General features: G+C 49.8%; 3 protein-coding genes across 3 annotated transcripts; 1 reads left to right on the forward strand and 2 right to left on the reverse strand.

Moving 5' to 3' along the window:
- Positions 1 to 4,632: 4,632 nt before the first annotated feature.
- Positions 4,633 to 6,972, reverse strand: EI90DRAFT_3138025 (uncharacterized protein; the record flags this gene model as incomplete). The annotated part of the gene is made up of 1 exon (XM_039064882.1): positions 4,633 to 6,972. The coding sequence occupies one exon, from the start codon at positions 6,970 to 6,972 to the stop codon at positions 4,633 to 4,635; it is 2,340 nt and encodes a 779-aa protein (XP_038907856.1).
- Positions 6,973 to 7,639: 667 nt separating this feature from the next.
- On the reverse strand, positions 7,640 to 11,638 carry EI90DRAFT_3138026 (uncharacterized protein; the record flags this gene model as incomplete). Its single annotated transcript, XM_039064883.1, has 5 exons — positions 7,640 to 8,647; positions 8,703 to 8,946; positions 8,999 to 10,931; positions 11,002 to 11,383; positions 11,438 to 11,638. The coding sequence occupies 5 exons, from the start codon at positions 11,636 to 11,638 to the stop codon at positions 7,640 to 7,642; spliced, it is 3,768 nt and encodes a 1,255-aa protein (XP_038907857.1).
- Positions 11,639 to 14,545: 2,907 nt separating this feature from the next.
- Positions 14,546 to 17,488, forward strand: EI90DRAFT_2953029 (uncharacterized protein; the record flags this gene model as incomplete). The annotated part of the gene is made up of 2 exons (XM_039055419.1): positions 14,546 to 15,196; positions 15,236 to 17,488. 2 exons carry the CDS (start codon positions 14,546 to 14,548, stop codon positions 17,486 to 17,488), a joined length of 2,904 nt encoding a protein of 967 aa, XP_038907858.1.
- Between the last annotated feature and the right edge of the window lie 3,933 nt (positions 17,489 to 21,421).

Consider the following 21,421-nt stretch of genomic DNA (forward strand, 5'->3'; position numbering starts at 1 on the left):
CTGTTGAGGTCATGTTCACAATAGCCCAATCCGGGATGCTGGTTGTTGTACAACCAGCCGAAGCTGCTGCAATTCTGCTTCGGTCCCGACACCAACTTCGCCGATCAATATATTGACAGGCCTAGGGTTGCTGGACACGAAATCCCTGTCATGCGCCACCGGTGGGGGGTATCCATTATGTATATCTTGGATTGTACGGAACGGCATCGATCATCGAACATTGTGAAAAAAAGCTTGCACACTATTGATGGCTGTAATTCACACTTTCTAACATGAATTTATGTAACAGAAGCTATGAAACAATCGAAAATTCGTCTATCTATCTTACAGCGTGATCGAGTCCGTCATAGGGCCGAATGATGGAAAAGGAACAAACCTGCTAACTCCTTCCACCAGCGTTGTCTTCCATCGGCAACTCATTACATCCAAACGTTCCTTGCCCGACCAAACGCAAATGGCCTCTAAGCCCAAGCCCCAAAGGCTGTCGGAGGTTGTCAGAGGTATCGTCCTATCTTAGTGGCTGGGTAACGGCATGAACCCCTTTCGTTTATGCTGAATGCCTCGCTAATTTGGGGTGAACAATCCAGATGTGTTCAGCAACCTGTTAAATCAGGATTTTCCAGGTTGACCGGTAATATGAGTCGTACATCCAACAGCGGCATCATAGTACCAAGAATACCACCCTTGGCGACAGTGGCGAGGGATCCAATCTGGAGTTCCCGTAACGTGACTAGAGAGCCGGGTGGTTGATATGGCTCTGGACGGTTGACCCGGAATGCTCTGTTCAGAAAGTAACTATGAGAAGCATTCCGGTCCGTGCTAGCGAGGTCAGATCGATGGCAATTGTCAGGAAAAACCTACTGCTCGTTCGAGGACCGTACCTATCGTACGAAAAGAGCAACAAAGACGAGAAGCGCTGATAGCGCGATGAGGCAAGAAGTTCCCACAGTGGTTAAGTCAGCTGATTCAGATCTTGACGATGCCTGAGAATATGCTACGCAGGGACACTCCTTTTGATGTGGGGATCCACTCCTCTACTGCGTGGGCCAAGCATCTGGGGAATTCGAGTGCTCAACCGTCCAACAATTTCCAACAGAGTATCGAGTCCGACCCGGAGGAGGAAGGTTTTCCAGCCAGAGTAATTCAAAACTTTAATGGGGATATTGACAACAGCGAACTGTGGGGATTTATCTGATGTTTGACGCGTAAAGAGGTTTCTCTTACCGTGAATACACCAGTTCAGTTACTGCGGGGGACACTATTGTCGTCCTTCTAGAAGATGTGATGGAAGGTTGGAGTTTAGCCCGGAAAGCGGAACAGAGTGCTATTGCCCAACGCCCTTTAGCTTCGGAGCTTTCAGGCGTTTCAATGGGTCTAATTCCCCGCGACCATTATGTCGCGACACTCGAGCTTGGAACACCCGCAGACCTGGTTTCCCTTAAGCGAGGATCGTATTTTGCTGGAGGAAAACTCTCCCCGATTGATGCAGATATATCCTCAAGTCTGATAGAAGCTAAATCTCAGGTGGTGCCTCTTGAGGCTCAGTCCACAGGAGCCATTGGGATCGCGGAACTAAGGGCGAAATTACTTGGAGGAAAAAGCATTAATCGCTTTTCTAGCTTTGTCTCTTCCGGAGCGGAGGATTGGATATTAAATGGAGAGGCAAACTTGTCTCTGGGAACCTCTACTGGAGAAGTTTCGGTTGCGGCCGCTGATAGCTTCAACGTTATGGCAAGTGGGCCTCGGGCTGAGGCGATTGAGATTGACTGTGGCTTATACAGAGTCCACCGGCATGGAAAGAAACTACACCTTTCTTCAGTGTCCTTGTACATTCACCAGCCAAACAACTGTCGCCTTTTTCTGGAGCGTACATCAGATATTCAGTGTCCTCGATCTTCCCCCCAGAATTCGAAACAGACATTTCTTCATCTACGCACCGCGTTACAGTATTCAGACGATTCTCTCAATTTTCTTTTTTGAGTTCGGCATTGTCACGCAAGCTACCTGCCGTCGTCCTTCCACCACTTCCCGAGAAGCAGTATGCTGGACGGTTCAACAATGATTTTGTTGAAGCTCGGAGGGGAGACCTGGAGCGCTGGATCAATGCGGTGGCTCGCCATCCGCTAGCCAGGACCACTGAAGTCTTGTCGTTTTTCTTGACATGTGTAGAGGAAGAGGTTGGTGAAAGTGCTTCAAGTCATCACGTACCCACGAGATGGAATTTCATCTAGGAATGGAACACACAGCTTCCCAGATATTTGGCGGGTCCGCCTGCAGCCGGACCTTCTTTTTTCTCCCGTGTCTTCTACCCTAATTTCAACGTGGACGCAGAAGACGCAGAACGGTTAGTTAATCGTTTCGAAAAACATACAAAGCTTGCCGCGAAGGGTATCGACAACATCCGAACTACATTCAGTAGACTTCGAGAACGGGGCTTAGGTTCGTTGTGTGACGGTTCTCAGTTAGTGTTTTTACTCAGATGCGCCCGATCTTCAAGAGACATCAATGTCTCTCAGGGCATTTTCTTATAGTTTGTTGGAATTAATTACATCGACGCTTCCCGGAACCCGCGATGTTCAGACCGAAATGGATGAGCTCGAGGCGGCAAAATTGACGGGCGCCAGCGTGACCAACGCGAAAGAACAACATCCCCCTTCCCCTCAGGAGGGTCTGATGACAGCCGACGGCGCATGGTGTTGGAAGGACGATTGTGATGGTAGGTTGTAATGGTATGCAGGACTATACATGCATCTAAACCTATCTTACGTCAGAATGTCTCGACACTACTAAAGGTTTGCAAAAACTCGTGGATACACTACAAATTGTCGCCGATCTGCACGAAGATCATGTACGAATCGTTTTCGCGCTTGGGCCTCGCTAATTCGGTCCTACTGCAGGCGAGACGGACGCAGCTGGCGACACTTGAACTATTGAAAACAATGGCTCATCCGGTTGAGTTGTACGCTGTATGTGATGTTGTTGACATTTCTTCCCCCTCTAATAAGACAGTAACTCAGCCAACCGTGGATATCCATCGATCAGCTCTTGCTAAATACCTTGAGGTCTCCGATGTACATTCAGCCCTTCACGTTCCTTCTCAAGTGGATCCTAATAATCGGAATTACACAGGAGCAACACAGCAAACCTATTATTCATAATACAGACCCTGTTGTAGCTTCACGTTGCGAGGCTGTCCTCAACGCCACTATGGCTGAGCTCGAGACATACCATCAGCATAAGAACGAAGATTTTAGACAGCTATCAAAGGACTACTTGGATGGAGAGATTGAATTTATGGAACAGGTCTGTTGCCCTCCTGCTGCGCTAAATCAAACGTCCTATGACGGTTCTTTGCAATCATTCAAGGTCCTAACGCGCTTTCGTACCACCCGTCGAGCTTTCGATACCCCTCCCGATCCAAAAGTTCTCTTTCCTGGCCCCCGCCGTCCCTCGATCCATGAGAAGGACCTTTCCTTACCGCCATCGAAGAGGAGGGAAGTAAAACCGTTGACACAGCCCACACCCCATATGTTCGATTCATCTGGAGGAGCTTTGAAACCCGTGGCCAAAGTGTTGCAAGAAGTTGGGTTATTATTTCGGGTGGGTGGAAGCTCGGGTGTATATCAGTAAGCCGGATTGGGTGATGATGCCAGTAGCCGGAAGAGAAAGAAGACGGTAGAAGCCCTCCTTGTCGGTTTGTGCGCAAATTTTGATGGCTGTTAGTAAACATTTCCCGGCTTGCACACGCTGCAAGATTTCATCTCTTTCCGCCGCAGTAAGGCCTGTAATTTCATGTTGTATATATGACCAATCGTGAATACCGGGTGATTGTCGAAACATCATGGCTTTGGCCAGCAGAAATGAATCACACTCAGCTAGGTTGTGCGCTGTGCTCACAGGCTCTTCTCCTATTTTCAACCATGCATGGGTAACAAGGGCCACCAGGCGGATATCTACGAGTGTGATGCTCCCTCCGACAGTTGGTCTAGGCCTACGGCGGCGGAATATCGGCAACTGGACTTCTGGCAAGGATGACCCTGCGGCTTAGGCGAGATCGGTCGAAAATCACATCAACCAGCCATCAAGTCGCTCATTGCCAGCCGCGAACATCCCAAATAATACCCTACGGTCGCGCTCCGATCGCGAAGCAGTGTCTAGGGTATCTGTCGGCCAGCCGAAGATGGTCAAAACGCCCGCTTGGGCCACAACCGAGAAGAGAAACATATGTACATAACACCTTGGACACCCAGTGGGCGAAGCCTCGTTAGGTGGATTATTTGTATAACTTTCATTGGCCCCTAATAGGCCAAACCCGGCCTGTATATACTGTTGTATATCCACTTGTATATACAAGCGTGCGAATTAACTTCAGCGGCCGCTGCCCCTACTTACAGTCCGTGCGGAGTGGTACTGCGATATTGAACGGAAATGAGATTGCGCAAACAGAGTAGCATTGCGATGAAGACTTGTGAGAGTATGTACAAATGGTATCAAGACAACCATTAGCATGATATGGAGTATGAGTGCAATCGTATATACAAATGAAGCGATGACATTAAGATAATGAGATAAACGTTAGCACGAGGGGAAAGCTTGCAAAAATATTGTACAAATGGAATGATTATAAGAAGCTTATGTGTTCGTATGATTAAAGTTGAAGAAAGTCTGCGATTGTCGTGGATCAGCTGTCGGGACACTGGGAGACATACCTGGCACCTCCATACCCATCATAGGTGGGAAATGGTGTTGGTGAGGGATGAATGGGTAGCTGAAAGGCGGAATTGCTGGGGTTGAAACCAGTCCATATGGCATGCCATGAAAAGTACCGGCAGGCTGGCTGTTCGAGGGGCCAGGGAGAGATGCAAAGATATCGGGATTGTGGATGGAGATGGGAGGGAACCCCACAAGTCCAGCATTGCTAGGCAATGGTTCTTCTGCCACTAGAGTCGAGACACTAGTAGAAGAGACTCGGCGATCTTCCTGGGGAGCAAAAGATTCACCGTTTGCAGACCCAGCAAAGCGGTCACATTCAGACCCCACCCTACGACGCTTGGCCACCTTCTTTCCATCCTCACAATCCTCTACAAGAGTTGCGGCTTTTCGAGTGCGCTTCGGCTTTTGCAAAAACACACCCGCATCACCGGATGACAATATGGCCTCCTCATTAACAGCAACAACAATAACATCGCTTCCAGAAGGCCTTGACTGTATGAAAAGCTTAGGTTGATTATCGGCTCCAGTGCAGGAAGTCCACAGCATCTCCCAGGTGTCCGTCTTTTTCTGCAAGTATTCCCCCGAAAAAACATGTGCTAGTGGGAGGTTGTCACGCCAATTCACAAGCTGTTTCCCCTGCCGGATCAAACGAGCAATGAACTGGTTCCACTGGAAGTTCTTTTTGAAGGGCATGCTGGCTTGCTCCGCGATCTGGCACAAATATTCCCGACATTTGGACCTTAATTTGTCCCGTCCCACGGCTTCTGTAGCCGGTGCATCAACACCCGAAATTATACTGTGTAGCTCGGGGATAAATGTAGTCTCCTTGCCGAGCTTACTAGTGATAAATTGGTGCAGATGTGGTGAATTGGACTCGAAGGTGCCCATGTCGGAAGCAGCCTTATGGGATGGAAGAATCATCATGGCCATGTGAATGCCAGCGAAACGTGCTGCAACAGAATCCTGCTTCCAGCTCTTGACAATCCGCTTTATCATCCCCCCCTGGTCCTTGGCATCATCTCGGATCATTGAAATGCTATCCCGCTTCTTTGCGTCCTGAAGTTGGATCAATTCTTGCGCCTTAGCCTGCCAGCCCTGGCTGCCCTTTCCACCATGATCCTGAGTAAGCTTGTTATAGTTGGGCCGAGCAATGTTCTGAATGTACTGGTCATAACGCATGCTGGAATCCGGATTGGGGTTGAGTTCGAGGTATGCGTTCCATGGGTTCCCCGAAGCACGGCGTTCACGGGTAGCAAAAGCAAGGCTGATATGATTGAGTGCGGAGGTGATGGTGCGATGTCGACTCTCAGCCCAGTCATTGACGGAAATCAGGAAGGATTGATAAATAGCGTCTAGCTCCTTAATTTCCACCTTTGAGTAACGTCCAGCCACTAGGGGAGACACATCTGCCTCAGGATCATCAAAGGAATTGATCAGATCCATCTTGGCTGCCGCAACATCCTCAAGCTCTGGGTAATTCACGTTCACCCCGGAGGGGTCCCCAATCAAATTCAGTTCTCTGGAATCATCATCAAACCCGCCAGCCTCGCCATTAACAGTTTGGCCAACAAGGGGAGTATTATCGGCAATTGTGCTGCTAGGGAGGCTGCCAGTGCTGACAACAGGGTGAGTCGCCTGATCGCTGGCCTCGAAATTGTTGAGTAGCGGACCACGGCAACTGGGTCCACCCGTAGTGTCGGGCTCGCTGCTGACCTGCTCACTGGATTCAGGGTTTGGCTGTGATTTATGGAGATTACGCTCGTCAAGGGCAGTAGGAGCTGGTGCCGCGTCCGGCTCGGCCTCGGTGCTCTTGGGTTGCAGGTCAAGGCAAGTGGAGTCACCTGCGGCATCATGGTTGCCACTGACCTGCTCACCAGCTTCAGGATTCGATGGTGGCTCACAGAAACTGGATTCACCAGCAGTGGTCAAGGAAAGGGAAGCTGGTGCCGCGTTCAGCTCAGCGTGGGTGCGTGGACGACGAGGGATTTTCAGCACAATTTTAGAAGAGGGAGTGGAAGGGGAAGGGATGTTGGATCGTCGGGGCGAAACCTTCTTCTTCAAGTTGTGTGCAGCAGCACGTTTAGGTCTCAGGGGGGCCACAGGCACAGCAGATGGCTCCGCACTGGAGGTGGGTGGCGGCAAGGCAGCATTTCGCCGTATGAGGAAAAAATCATCCGTACTGTCAGGTGCAGTTGAGGTTGTTAACTTTGGATTGGGTCTGGGGCGGAGACAGCGCTGGGTATTAGAATCTGACGACATGGGCAGTGAGCGGATGACTGGCTGCATATCAGTTATGCTATGCGAAATTTGAATGTCAAAAGTAAAACACTCACCGTCTGGAAACGAAATGAGATGACAGGCTTGTTATTTTCAGCGAAAGGTTATTGTCAAACTCTTCAAGCCAACGATGCAAGGGACAAATGAAACAATTTTACGATGTTGGCGCGTCGTAAGCATGCACCAAATGTCAATAAAGGTGTGCAAGCGAAAACAGGGGAGGGGGTTGAACAAGAAAGCCCGACCACTCCGTGACGATGCGCCAAAGACGTGGGTGAGGATCCCTGTAACTCTGTGTGATGAAGCGGTAGAACAAGTACTTGAACTACGGCGGCGATAATGTGACGTTCTCGGCACCGGACCAAATACACATACACAAACACGTTTACTTGGTGGCCAACATGCATCCTAAACTCTTGGTCAAGAGGAGCATCGCAACTGAACTAAGGAAAGACCTGGCGGATATGTTTCCATTGCACTACCTGTGCCCATCAAATTCTTGAGCGACAGACACCCCTCGTTCAAGAATGAGTCAGCCTCATTCTCGAATTCCCGCATAGCGAGAATATGAAGCAGCATGTGGTATAAAGAATGGAAGGAAACATGTTTACACAAAGTATAATGCATGTAAATTCAGGGAGAAATGAGATTACTTGCTCAGAGGCCTCAGGAACTCGCCAACAGAGCGATCAGCGTCTATCTGCAAAGTCCACATTCCCTTTTTGAATTGAAGCTCCTCTTTCTCTGATCCACGACTGCTGATAGTAACTTCTGCATGTTTCTCCCTTGCCCATGCAGCAATTCGGCGAATGAAAACATTCATTTCACCACCTTGAACCGGCCAAATTTCCGCCACGAAGTTGATACCACCATATGCATTGCGATCAATGCCAGCGCTGTAGTACAGCAAGATAGCGCAACAGATCATCTCGAAACGCCTGAGCTGAATCGTCCGCTGTTCACTTGGCAACGAGGCAATGCGCTCTGAAAGCCATGACGTTGAGAATGTGTAACATTGAAGCGTTCGCTTCTGGAGGACCTGGTGAGGACTCGCAGGGATTGGTGGGTAGCTCCAATAGTCCAGGACAACGTCAGGGATGATGTCATGATGAAGAGGAGGAGGGGCCAATTGACGAAGTAGAGCTTGCTCGTATTCGTTGATAGCATGCTCATAGACACATGAGATGTACACTAGGTCGTCAGCGGAGGCGAAAGCCGCAATCCCCTTCAAATTCGAGAGAAGCATGCTGGTGGTGTGATCATCGAAAAAATGGCCCATGGTGAAAATAAACTGCTTGAAGGAATCCACGAAATTCAATTCCTTCAGCAAGAACGTATGTCTCCATGCATGAGCGACATTATTGCCCTTGAGATCCTTCCTCAAGGAAGATCTGAGCATGTTCGCTTTAACACCCCAAACACCACGTGACCGATACTGGGCAGCGAGGTTTGCTGGCACGAGGTGATGCGGCAGTGTTGCATCCCAACATTGAGTGGATACTTCAACCTTGAACCACTTGTGTGCGGGAATCCGCACAAACGGGGTCGAAGTAAGCGAGCCACCAACGACTTGCTGTTCTTGTAGATGCTGCACTGGAGTGCTGTGGAGTCGGGGGCTAGAAAGTGGGTGGGCACGAGACTGAGAGCCATCGGAAAGCTGGGGGCGGGAATGGGAACGAGAGCGGGGGCGGGGCGAGAATGGGAACGGGAACGGGAACGGGAACGAGAACGACGACAGGAACGACGACGACGGGAACGAGAATGAGAACGACGACGGGAACGAGAATGAGAACGGTGACGGGAACGGGAATGGGAACAGGAATGGGAACGAGAACTACGACGGGAACATGAACGGGAACGGGAACGGGAACGATGACGGGAAGAGGGGATGCGAAGGGGGGAGAGGGAACAAGAACGGGAATGCAAACGCGAATGGGAATGGTGTTGTCGAGACACCTGATGCACGGGATGAGATGAAGATCCACGAGCAGGTGACACCGAGCGACACGGGGCAGGCCTCCGTGGAGGGGGCGATGTAGGCGATTGAACTGTAGACCAAGAGCGCTTCATGAGGTGAGATGGTGGCGTCCGAGGCCTCTCAACAGTACCGCTTGCCTGGACCTCGCTTGACAACTGAGGCTCAACAAGGCCCACAGACGTTGACGCTAGTGGTCCCACAGGCCTCATCGTACTAGGTGGATCAACGTCCATCACAGCCGGTCGTGAGACAGCAAGCTCAGACAGAACGCCTGGGGGCAGATCCTCAAAGGATGTTCCTGAGTCTCGAAGAATAGTTAAACTATCCTTCCGACGCTGTTGGAGCTCGGTTTCGGACATCATCGCTCGTCGCTGTGAATTGGGCCACAACTTGTCAAGATACAGACGTAGAGTGGATGTCCGCACCCCTCTGCCAGCCTTGTTACCCAGTGCTGGCTTGGCTTGTTCCTCCGATATCCGCTTCAAACAGATCTCGCTCCCAAGGTATGCGCCAGCTATCAATAATCGCCCCTCTGGATGATCGAGTGTTTCCTTCACCCGCTGAAGTTCCTTATAAATTCGCCTCGAATAGGCCCGCCTGCTTTCACCCTGCTGTTGGGGATACTTCCGCTGCATCACCATGGTTGTGCTTATATCCAATTCACATCCACTATCCGAGCTGCCTGAGCTGTCGGGAATTGGAGGCGCACTTGAAGTGGAAGGCGCTGCAACGGGGGGTGCAACAGGGGGGAGAACGTGGGTGGACTGGTGACGACGATCAAGGGGATGCTGGGATTGTAGTCGTGAGGCTGTGTGGCCTACGATCAAGGGGGGCAGAGGTGGAGGAGGGAAATGCGGAGGAGCAGAGGGACGAGGATCAGGCTGAGCGTGGAAACCTCTTGGTTGGTGGACCGCCTCCGACTTGGCAACAGCCTCGATATTAACACCTCTGCCAAAGTGCTTTTGGAGCACAGTGGACGTACATTGGGGGAGGGCAATCGGCCGAGGGGGTTTAGACAGGCCCAGCTCGTCCGCAACAATCCACACAAGACTTTGCTTCATATTCGCCTCTGTCAGTGGATGGACTATCCAGGGGAAAGCCCAAAGGATGCTCGACGCGCTTTCCTCAAAGAAGAGATTTACTCGAACATGTTGCTCCACCCTGACTGGGCGGCTTGTCGCGACGTGTGCGGTTATCTGAGGTCTTTCTGTTGTTCGTGGACCGTCCCATACCCGTACCTGAAAAATAGGGACACCGTGACGATGAAGAGTCGATATATTACTATCGGACAAATCAAGGTCATCGAAGAAAGTAGCGCCCATCATGTTTTCATCAACTGGATGATGCAACAGTGGCCGGCGGATGGATTGATGGATTACGTCAACCATGGTGAACATAGCATACGTGCACCAGGCTCTCATCTCATACACGCCACGGCAGAAGTCTGCAAGAACGAGAGGATCAGGGTTATGGCCTGTTTGTTGGGGACAGAAGGGATAAAGGGACGCAAATTGATGGGACGGGGAAGACCAGGAAGGCCTGAAGGGGACAATATGAATACAACACGCAAGGTGGTTCCAGGCCAAGTATAACTCGTAGACGACCTCGAACCAATTGACAAGCCTCTCGCGAAGGTGTTGACTCATTATCCACGGCCTAGCGTTGCGGAGATCATCTTGTATTATACTGTGGTAATCGAGGGGGGGGTCATCGGCATAGCGGGTGAGGTAGGGATAGTGAGGACGGCTTAAACGATAAATGGTGGGGTTCTCCACAATGTCACTTGGATCAATCCTGGGGTATCCCCATGAATGACCGTCGTAGAGGGGGAGAGTGCCTTGCCGATCGTATGGATCCGCAGCCGAAAAACCTTCTGGATACCCCTGAAAATGATAGGCTTTTGCCTTCATACTGTTTGATGCGACTAGTCGCCAATGTATAACACAGTATACGTCGACAGACGCTAACGAATGATTTAAAAGTGCCCACAATTAGATTGAGTGACACGACATGAGGAGATGGATCCAACACACCGAAAAGTTCATTATCCTCTTTGATGACATCCTCAAGACGTTTGAGTCGAGATTCGGTCATGGGCCACTGATCCCGCAGCCAACGTACAGTAGTGCGCCGTAGATGACCAGAAACACGGTCGTAATTGAAAGGATCGAGAACTGGATACCGTTCTGAAGGCGTCAAAGGCACTGGAGTGCTGCCTTCAAATTCGACGATGACCCACCCAGGTCGTTCTGGCAATGAGAATCGCGGCTCTCCACCACCAAACCCATGACCAGGGGCGTCCGGGACAACCGCTGGCGGATGGGAGGGGCTGGGCTGGATAGCTGAACCTGACGAAGTACCGGCGTTGGATGGCGTTGGCTTTTTTTTGGTAAAACGCAAGTTACGAGGTATTGGCTGTAAACAAGGAACAATGAGAACTAGCTTTTGACGAAGGAAAATCGTGCTAACCTTAGCGGTCGAGGGACCAGAAGAGGTGATGGGTTCGCCCGTAGGTCGTTTCTCCGCAGCGACCTTGTCGGCTGCGTCAGAAACGAGAGACGGTTGCCCAGTGTTGTCGCCCGCCACATGCCCAGTGCCCTTGGATGTAGAGGAAGCCAAACCACGCTCAGTGGCCGCACGGTTCATGGAAGGGTACTGTTTTTGAGACATTGTTTGAGCTGGGGAGCGAACGATTGTACGATTGTGGAGCGAAATGATTAGACAAATGAATTCGGCCAAGTCCGCTTCACTATAGCAGCGTGACCTTCTGGGATTGCCGACAATATTGGCTGACAATGGGCGAGTCACGTTTCCGGAGCCCGTGAGAATAGTTCGGAGTGCACCTCGCAGCGACGATGGGTCCCGACTCCGCGAAGTGACGGCTATCAAGCTGCGAATGTTTATACTTACTGGATTCGGTATCAAAGAATATTGGGCCTCCTTATACTGTCTTGTTCTCTGCATTTATCACACCGCTATTCCTGGAATCTTATCAATCCGTCGGCCTCAAAGAATATTGGACCTCCTTATACTACAATTCAAATTCAAGCACACGCTGAGGCCAACTCACTTTGTTTATGTCGAGTCTTGCGGCGCCTTCGATTTATTTTTCTTGCCTGATTTGGCTCGGTTGCTGCCAAAGATAGTGCGCATTCACAGCGCTGATTATATAAACCACAATTTTTGGACCTTACGACTTTTCCTCAGTTCACGTACTACGGGACTGAGGTGAATATAAGCTTTTCCCTTTACTCTTGTGTCCGTCAAGTTGTATCTCATTCTTGTACACCAGCGACGTGATTACTTCAATATATTTCTAGTTCACATACTATGGGACTGAGCGACGATATCGCTAGCCCCATTTTGTCTTATTCTCTGTATTTATAACACCTCTATGCCTGGAATCCTATCAATCCGTTGGTCTCAAAGAGATATTAAGCCTCATACTGTCCGGTCCCCTGCATTTAGTAAACCTCTGTTCCTGGAATCTTATCAATCCATCGATCCCGAAGAATATTGGGCCTCCTTTCACTGTCCTGTTCTCACACCTCTATTCCTGGAATCTTGTCGGCCTCAAAGAATATTGGGCCTCCTTATACTGTCCGGTTCTCTGCATTTAGCACATCTCTATTCCTGGAATCTTATCATTCCGTCGATTCCGAAGAATATTCGGCCTTGTCCTGTTCTCTGCATTTATCACACCTCTATCCTGGAATCTTATTATGTAATCCGTCGGCCTCAAAGAATGTTGGGCCACATTATACTGTCAGGTTCAGCACATCTCTATTCCTGGAATCTTATCATTCCGTCGTTCCGAAGAATATTCGGCCTCATTTGTTCTCTGCATTTATCACACCTCTATTCCTGGAATCTTATCAATCCGTCGGCCTCAAAGAATATTGAGCCTCCTTATACTGTCCGGTTCTCTGCATTTAGCCCATCTACGGAGCTTCCCATCTCTATTCCTGGAATCTTATCAACCCGTCGATCCTGAAGAATATTGGGCCTCCTTTTACTGTCCTGTTCTCTGCATTTATCACACCGCTATTCCTGGAATCTTATCAATCTGTCGGCCTCAAAGAATATTGAGCCTCCTTATACTGTCCGGTTCTCTGCATTTAGCCCATCTACGGAGCTTCCCATCTCTATTCCTGGAATCTTATCAACCCGTCGATCCTGAAGAATATTGGGCCTCCTTTTACTGTCCTGTTCTCTGCATTTATCACACCACTATTCCTGGAATCTTATCAATGTATCTAGAACTGAGGTCCGTTTACAGTAATGTAGTAATTTCATATTATGTAACTGTAACTAGCGTTCATTCAACACTAGGTAACTATTGAGTAATGGATTTATGTAGTTTACGCGTCTAGAACTGAGTGGTCATGCAACGCTAGGTGTTCTAGTCTAAAATATTACATATCAATCCGGGTTTTGCAACAGCCACGTTCGCACGGCTGAGCGAATAAACGAATAAATTCGGCCAACTCCGCTACAAAGCAGCTGAGCGAGTAACTCGCCCAGAATCTATCACATGTCCCTTTATTCCGACTATATGGGAAATTCCGTTCATTCAGAATTTCCTTTCTGTATATTACCTTGGTTTGCACGCTATGCTAGCTCACCCTTCTTCACTTATACTGTCCTGTTCTCTGCGTTTGTCACACCACTATTCCTGGGATCTTATCATAATGTCAATGATCCCGCGTCGGAGCCGACCCTTTCGGAAGCAACTGAGAGGGCGTGACCTGGAATAGTTCAATGTCCACTCGCTTGCTACAGCCCCCGAGCCCTCGTAAGTGAAACCTCTCAGTCCAGACGCAAGTTCTCATGCAAGTTCTTCCATTCAGATCCCTTGCTTTTCCATCTGTACTCTGCGATCGAAACCTTTTCATTTTGGCGTTGATTAGTTTTGTTTTTGTGTTGTCGTTTGGGCTCTGCTGTCGAACGCCTTGTTGCCTGACGTCAAGGCTTGATCGCTTAGTCCCCTCGGCCACGTCGGATTTGAATCCTTTGTTCGAACTCTGTGACCAAGCGCCTTGTTGTCCGACATCGAGGCCTGATTGCTTAGTTCCTTTGGCCTCTCACTTTGCAATCGTGTGTCCATTGCTTAGCGTTGTACACTCGCTTGCTTAGTAACTTCAATATTGCTACACCTGTGTATTGATCTTCTTTACGCTTTAACGTGAGTGTATTTTCACTGGTGCTTTACATTGTTGGCCGACAGCGATTGTTCAGATGTACTCCAATTACAAAAAGTCAGCGAAGCGTCGAGTTCGGGATGCTCTCAAGCGTGAACAGAAATCGGGTATCGTGAGGACGACCCCAGTCAGCAGTATCCCCTGCATCCAAGCATACGAGGAATTCCAGAGGCAAAAGTTCAAATTGGCCCCATTACACGATGCCCCCACTTCATCTCAGGGTCCTTCAGCCGCAAATCCTAGTTCCCCTCCCCACACCTCACCTCATCCTATGGACGAATATATATCTGAGTCTCTTCACGTCATTTCCGGCAAGGAAAAGACATGTGAGCCAGCCCCCCCACCGTTACCCCTTGATATCATGTCTAAGCATGCCATGCGACGCAACCATCAGAGGACGCGGTGGCACGTAGATGTCCTGCCACGTCTGATACGACCGTATATGAAGTGGATGCGGGAACGTTCTGCTTCATCAGAACGAAGCGAACCCCGTCAGCACTGTGATTGTGCCGGCCCTCACCGAGTGGATGACGTGCTCTGCGTCTACATGTCACGGCTTGAGAAGCGGCAGATAAGGCATTGTGAAGAGCAAACACTCACTGTGCAGCTCGTCGAATGCGGCTTGTTTCCCTGTGCCCCAGTCCGACCCGAACTTGCTGTGAGCATGGTAATGCTTGACTGGGCCTCTACGCTGTTCTTACACATGGCACCGAACATACGGGCGTGGACAACAACTGCCGAAATTATGCTTCAGTGTGAAGGGCATCATTTCGGGACTGCGAGTTCATTTCGTCGTCGCTTTAGCAACTCCCTTGTGCACTATCAATTGCTCATCAGACTCGTCGATGCAGAGATGGACCGCATGGCAAGCGCCATCCCCATTCCACCTCGTCTTCTGCCTGGCCACCTCCGCGAACCATCCTCGCCACCTTCAGTCTCAAATTGCCTTCCGGAATCAGACATGGATGTCGATCCTTCCCATCCAGATCCCAAGATCCCATCAGATTTAACGTCCAGCATACCCAGCGTTCTTCAAGCTCGGACCGTTCATGTAAATTTGGATGAGAACACTTCGATCGATGCGCGAGAATATCGAAATGCTCATACATCCCCTACATTTTCACATCCTGACCTCCCCAGTGACTACCTCCGGGGAAGGTGTCCATGTTGTTTCGGCTCTACATCTAGTCCCACGTCCGAGTTGTCAGCAGATTGCATCGTTTCGTTCGATGCAAATTTTCAGCTGAAGAGGATCAAAGACTATGATAGGAGGCCCCAGTACCGCGGATTGAACAAGATTGGTTCTCAGGATCCCAAAATGACGTCACCTCAAACAATTGAGGTTCCCCGCGGTTATGCTGAGATGTGGCAGAGCAAGGTTGCTGAAATACGTGAACCCAAACGGAATTTTCGGGCTTCGAAAGGCAAAGGAAACATGGGTAGCGGCAAGGACAATCTTTCCAAGCAAAACCATGTCACCCCAGGGCTCAACCTGACAGAGAGCACGTATGATGGCTGTGAAGGCTCGTTCACGGCTGCCGACGGGGAGCGCCAGAAGGCATCCAAGAAGTACTTCGACGAAACGGGCATTATGTCTGCTGTCTGTCGTCACGGCATACCGTTATTCTACGTCAGCGTTTGGACTCCAGGGGAACAACAGTTCTACATACTTTCATTACTCGGGAAGCTTATAGAGCATCTCCCTTCGTCGTGGACCATCGGGTGCCTGTATGACATTGGTTGCCAGACTGATCGTGCGCTTCACAAGTGGAACATTGCACCTGAGTGGTGGTCACGTCTGGTGTGGGGCGTCTCTATCTTTCACGCCTATGGACATCAATGGGCTTGTCAGCTATGGTATCACCCTCGGAAGGATCGTGTCTGGGGTCTTTCGGATGGTGAAGTGTGTGAGCGTTTTTGGAGTGAACTGCGACAGCTCATACCAAGTCTTCGGGTTGCGGGGTACCACCGTCGTCTCTTTGTGCTTGACATGCAGATGAGCCATATCACTGATACGAAGTGCCTGGATTTGGGGAATTGGTTGCACCATCACATCACAAATGCCAAGAAACGTCTCGAGTCGGCTCAACAGGCCCTCAAGGAGCAGAATGTGGATGACATGCTGGAACATTTCAAGGCACAGCGTCAGTATCACTCGAAGCCTCAAGCTCGGCAAACCAAGACTCCCGTCCGCACCAAGATCGAGGCCATCATGGGCTGGAAGGCAACCATTGAGAGTTCTAGGTCACTTCTAGAAGACTTGAGGTGCAATATGCCTACCGGCTCTGATTCAGTGGCGGAACTCCTCCTGGCAGATTGGCAGGAACGCGTTGATGTCCTTGACAGCAGCATCGCGAGGCTGAGGAGTTCTGTAGAGAAGGCCACGAAGGAGTTGCAGGCTAAGGATGATACACATGAGGAACTCAAGAAGGCAGAGAAGGATGTATGGGCAAATGGCTTTTTGAACCTTCGTGTGCTGCGTGATCAGTTACTCCGCAAATTACGTGCAAGAAAACAGGAGCTGCAACGACTTGATCAATCTCATGGAGGACGAGTCGCTGACCAGAGTTTACGAGATCATGTGGACAAAGCAGTCTCTCGTCGTTCGGCTGGAGTTGATGCCACTCTGAAGAAGTATAACGATAAGATCTTACAATTGGCTGAGATGAGAGGGAGAAATGGGGTTGCTGAAGATGCATGGCTTCCCTCACCGCTCAGAAAGGAGGGTCTCTATAAGTTGGATGTAGATCAAGATATATGGCAAGATTGTGATCCTTCACAGTTCGAAGAGCTACCGGCATGGCTCGCTGATCCATGTGTAAAGGAAGGTATCCCTTCGGCACAGATGGTTGTCAGCTGCCAATCTGAGATTGCCAGATGCGAGGCTGAACATGCCAATCTCCGTCAATGGATATGGGAGGAGAGTTACCGAGCCGTTCACCTATACTTTGCTGCCCTTGGAAGTGATGTTGACGTTGCCTTTTTTTCCCTCATGCGGATTCACAGGCTTCATAAGCTACAAAATCGCTGGGAAGGAAGTACCAAAACTTTCGAGATCTCCGCTGGTACAAAAGATTGGGCTCCCAATGACCCTCCACCCTCTCTTCACGCGTTCCATAGTCTGCCCGAAGTTCAGGCTCTTGCTAAACATCATAACCCAAACCATTCACCCCCAGTCCACAGGGTGCCTGACGATGGTTCTGTCAGGTCCGACAGCGACGAGAGTGATATGTTTGAATTGAATGGTTCAGAAGAAGAAGATGAAATGCTTGCACGGTTAATAGAGGCAGCTGAGGCAGGTGGCGCATCTCTAGATTAGAATGTTTTATATATACATCCGGGGCGTGGCATTCAATATAACAATATATTTTGGACAACTCCGCATATATATATATAGTCCAACTATGCCTTCGGATCTCCCCGTAAGTATTGGCAACTTCCCACATCAGTTCTTGCGCACAGACCTGGGGATGGTTATACTTAAGCATGGGCCCAACTCGGGTTCCTCCTTGTCTCTTTTCCCTTTTTCTGTTTCTTTCTGTTTCTTTCTACCCTTTTTTTTTTTTTTAATTCATCATTTCGTTTTCTGTTCGCTGTATGAATAGACAGTCAACCCCTTCCCGCAACCCCCCGGTGAGTTCTTGCATGCATGTTAACAAGGGAAAGATGGAAAATACAATGGAATAAAGAGGTTGTTTGATGACTCGGATGATGACGGGGAGGGTTATATGTATAGGAGGGGGAGTGCGCGTGTAGCATCCCTCCCGTTACGGAGGGGATTGTGGCGGTTGCAAAGCTTAAAAAAAGATGTAACTATGTTGTGTTTCAGGCGTGTGCGACATCCTAGTGGGTTGCTGCTACGCACCTGATGACTTGAGAAGCTTCTTTACAATAGGTTTATACAATGATGTGCACACTCTAAATCACAGTATGTCTGCAAATGGTACTTTTCCCGCTTACCTTCGGCTTCAATACACAACGACAAGCGTGGAATCAACCTGAAGGCGCTTCATTCCCATGTGGAATTGATAGCGGAACATAGGTCAAACTCTTCAATATGCAAATCTCAATAGATGCACAGGGTTGAAAAAGAAAATCAACGCCGAAAATTATCATCAGCGGATATTGTTACTGTCTAGCAAGTCACTGGACACACTGAGCTGAATTCACGCTCAGACTCCAAGAGGGCAAGGACATCCGACTCACGAACTGGTACCTTGACGTTTCGAATGATAGAGCGTTGCATCTCGTCCATCAACTCAATACGAACCTGTGGGTGACGTTAGGCCCTGCGGATGAGCTGCAGAAATCTGCAGACCTGGGTCACACCTCCGCGAGAGCCAGTTCAACCCAAAACTTTAATGACACCGGCAAGTTTGACGGGTTGCTTTGCAGAAGTGGCATCCTGTTACGATGAGAGCGTTGGTCATGGAATTCAATAGTGTACAGCCAAGCGTGAGGATCGACTTTGAAATCCTTCATGATATCGAGAAATTGGTTGGCCACCGGACTTAACCTAAATGCGGGAGAGTACTTAACGTTGAGGGGATGCGGCCCAGGAGAGACAGGTGTCGTGGAGGGCGTGTTTGAGACATTCCAGGGGGACGGACTGCCGGTATCCCAGCCATATAGACTTGAAGATCACACTAAGCATAGAATGGCGACGTGACGGGAAGCGGAAGCGACAGGATGATATGGATGACTGAAGGAGACAGAGGAGCTCGCGCGTCAGAAGCATAAAGTCCACGTCATCGACAGGAAAGGGCGCAATGCAGCAAATCTGCAGCACTATGATACTCAGGATACAGTATTTGTCAGGGAGAATCATGACAAACAACGGCGATACTCTCGCCTCCGCCTCGCCATAAGGAGAGGTGAAGGACATTAAAAACGCAAGAGGTGCGACGGTCGAACGGAAGAACGTATGAAATATGAAAAGAGAGGGTCTCACCTTCAGCCCGCAGTGGCCCAAGCCACGTTAAGCAACCTGCAAAGCGGGGGACCCAACATCGACCGAGAGGAGAGAGATTGATATAACAATATAACAATAAATTCGGACAACTCCGCAGTAACATGTGGCAACGGACCACATGACATCGGCAGCCGCGGCAAATGTATTCAGGTGCCACCTGTATATACATGGTGGATATACATGAATGTCTATGTATATACAAGGATATCCATGTATATACAAGGATATACATGAATGTTCGCGCAACTTTCCCCGGTTCGCCGCACTTTGGGATTTGTATATCCTTGGATATACAGCCTCGTTTTGGCCCATTAGGCCTATTTTATTCAGCCAAATACCCCACCTCTTAAGGTCTCCGAGAGAGGGTTGACCAGCCTGGTACATAACATGATCGGATGTTCGAAATACATGACCAAAGCAATTGATCCGCCTTCTGACGTATGTCAGAGATCTGAAGAGCCCTTCTAGATGAATGTTCGATTTTGGACTAAGCCGCACACGCGGGATTAGTACAAGTGGCCCGGATTCGGTCCAGAGATGCTTCTGTGGTTCTTAAAGTATGGCGGCGAGTTCGGTGAACGTTGGGATGGCGGCTGTATAAGGCGCCCATGGCCAAACCCTTCCCACATCTCGGTGCGCAAACGACCTTCAACTTGCGGTGTCTGGTGCCGGTGTCCCTGCTGCGGTATCCTGCCTGCATTCGTGCGCTCGTGTAAAACTAACCGCTGCTGCTAAACCGGATAGCCACTAAATAATCCAGCATCATGATTCATGACATGGATGCCCGTTCCTATACCATCGCCTGATGGGTGCGGTTGTGGCTTGGGCATTGGGCTCTCTGACGACATGACCGCCCCGGTTACCAGCGTTCTCATGCCCACCTCCATTGGAACTGTGTAGTGGGATTGCGGAGGAAACAGTGGAAGAACGAACAGACCACCCGTCGCTCCTGGGACCAGCCGATTTCGGCAGGCAGTAGAACCTTTGCCCAACAACCGCAAAACATCGTTGTCGGCGTACAGTCATTCCATGCAGAACACGAGGATCACAACTCTTGTTCTATTAACCAAGAGCCTACTGGAACAAACAATATTGATCGGTGACGATGATGTATCTACGGGACAACAGATCCCAGCCCAGCACTAGAGTGACAACTGGTGGAGACCGGAACATATCCTCGCCGCACAACGTGCACTTGTTGTTTGCATTTGGGTATTCTATCAATGATTGCGACGAGCTGCCCGGCCACAAACACACCGGATTCGTGTCACTTTTTAATTTTTTTCCCCTCCTTCAAAACTCGGGGGCGGGGGACTTGGGTGCAACGAGTAAACCTAGTAAACCTACGGGTTGGTGGCTGTGTATTGGGTATGTCATGTGTATGACACAGTACATGTGCGTGGGGTCTTATTGAGGCGAATCGGCTGTCGGCCGGCCTCCACCAGCCTTGCGATTTGTTGGAGCCAACAACTTATATTGCCACATGGTCCAAATAATATATATACCTGACAGTCAACGGCGTCAGCAACCGGAAAATGGTACCGATAAAACGTGTGGAAGCAACCTTCGCACCACCTTCACCTGTTTTGCCTGTTTCCAGATCATCCAGTGGCACCTTCATCACAGCTATGAAGCCTACGGCATTCGTCCTGCCCCGCGTTATGCTTCTATTTGCCTTGGTTCCGCTCATATTCGCACATGCTACTCCCGGGAGCGGAACACTCGATGGTCTCGATGCTGCTGCCGTCCGAGCCTACGCCAGACTGTTGAAACTCAAACGTGATTCAGCCCCCGCCACTGCTCCTTCGGGGAACTATGCACCCAGCAATTCATCTTGCCCGCCACAGCTCATCCGTAGCATCAACAACACCGTCTCCGTTGCTCCAGGAGAATATTCTTATGTTCAAGCTCGAAAATCAGCCATCGTATCGAACTGGGCGACGTACCTCAACAACTCTGCCGTAAACCTTCAAGGGTTCGACATAAATGGCTTCTTGAGCAATACGAGTAATTTGCCTACAGTGGCGATCGCTGCAAGTGGCGGAGGCTACCGGGCAATGCTACATGCGTCTGGAGTGTTCAACGCGTGGGACGCGAGGAATAGCACGTCTGTGGCTCAAGGGACAGGAGGCATAGTCCAGCTGAGTACCTACATGGCCGGACTGTCAGGTGGAAGCTGGTTTGTTGGCACGTTGGCTGTGAACAGCATGCCAATGATTCAACAGCTCCTTGAGGTTTGGGATTTGGAGAAGGATCTGGTGAGTTGGAATTGGTATATTC

The sequence above is a fragment of the Cantharellus anzutake genome, assembly GCF_015039405.1.
Source record: "Cantharellus anzutake strain C23 chromosome Unknown EI90scaffold_209, whole genome shotgun sequence".
Taxonomy (NCBI): domain Eukaryota; kingdom Fungi; phylum Basidiomycota; class Agaricomycetes; order Cantharellales; family Hydnaceae; genus Cantharellus; species Cantharellus anzutake.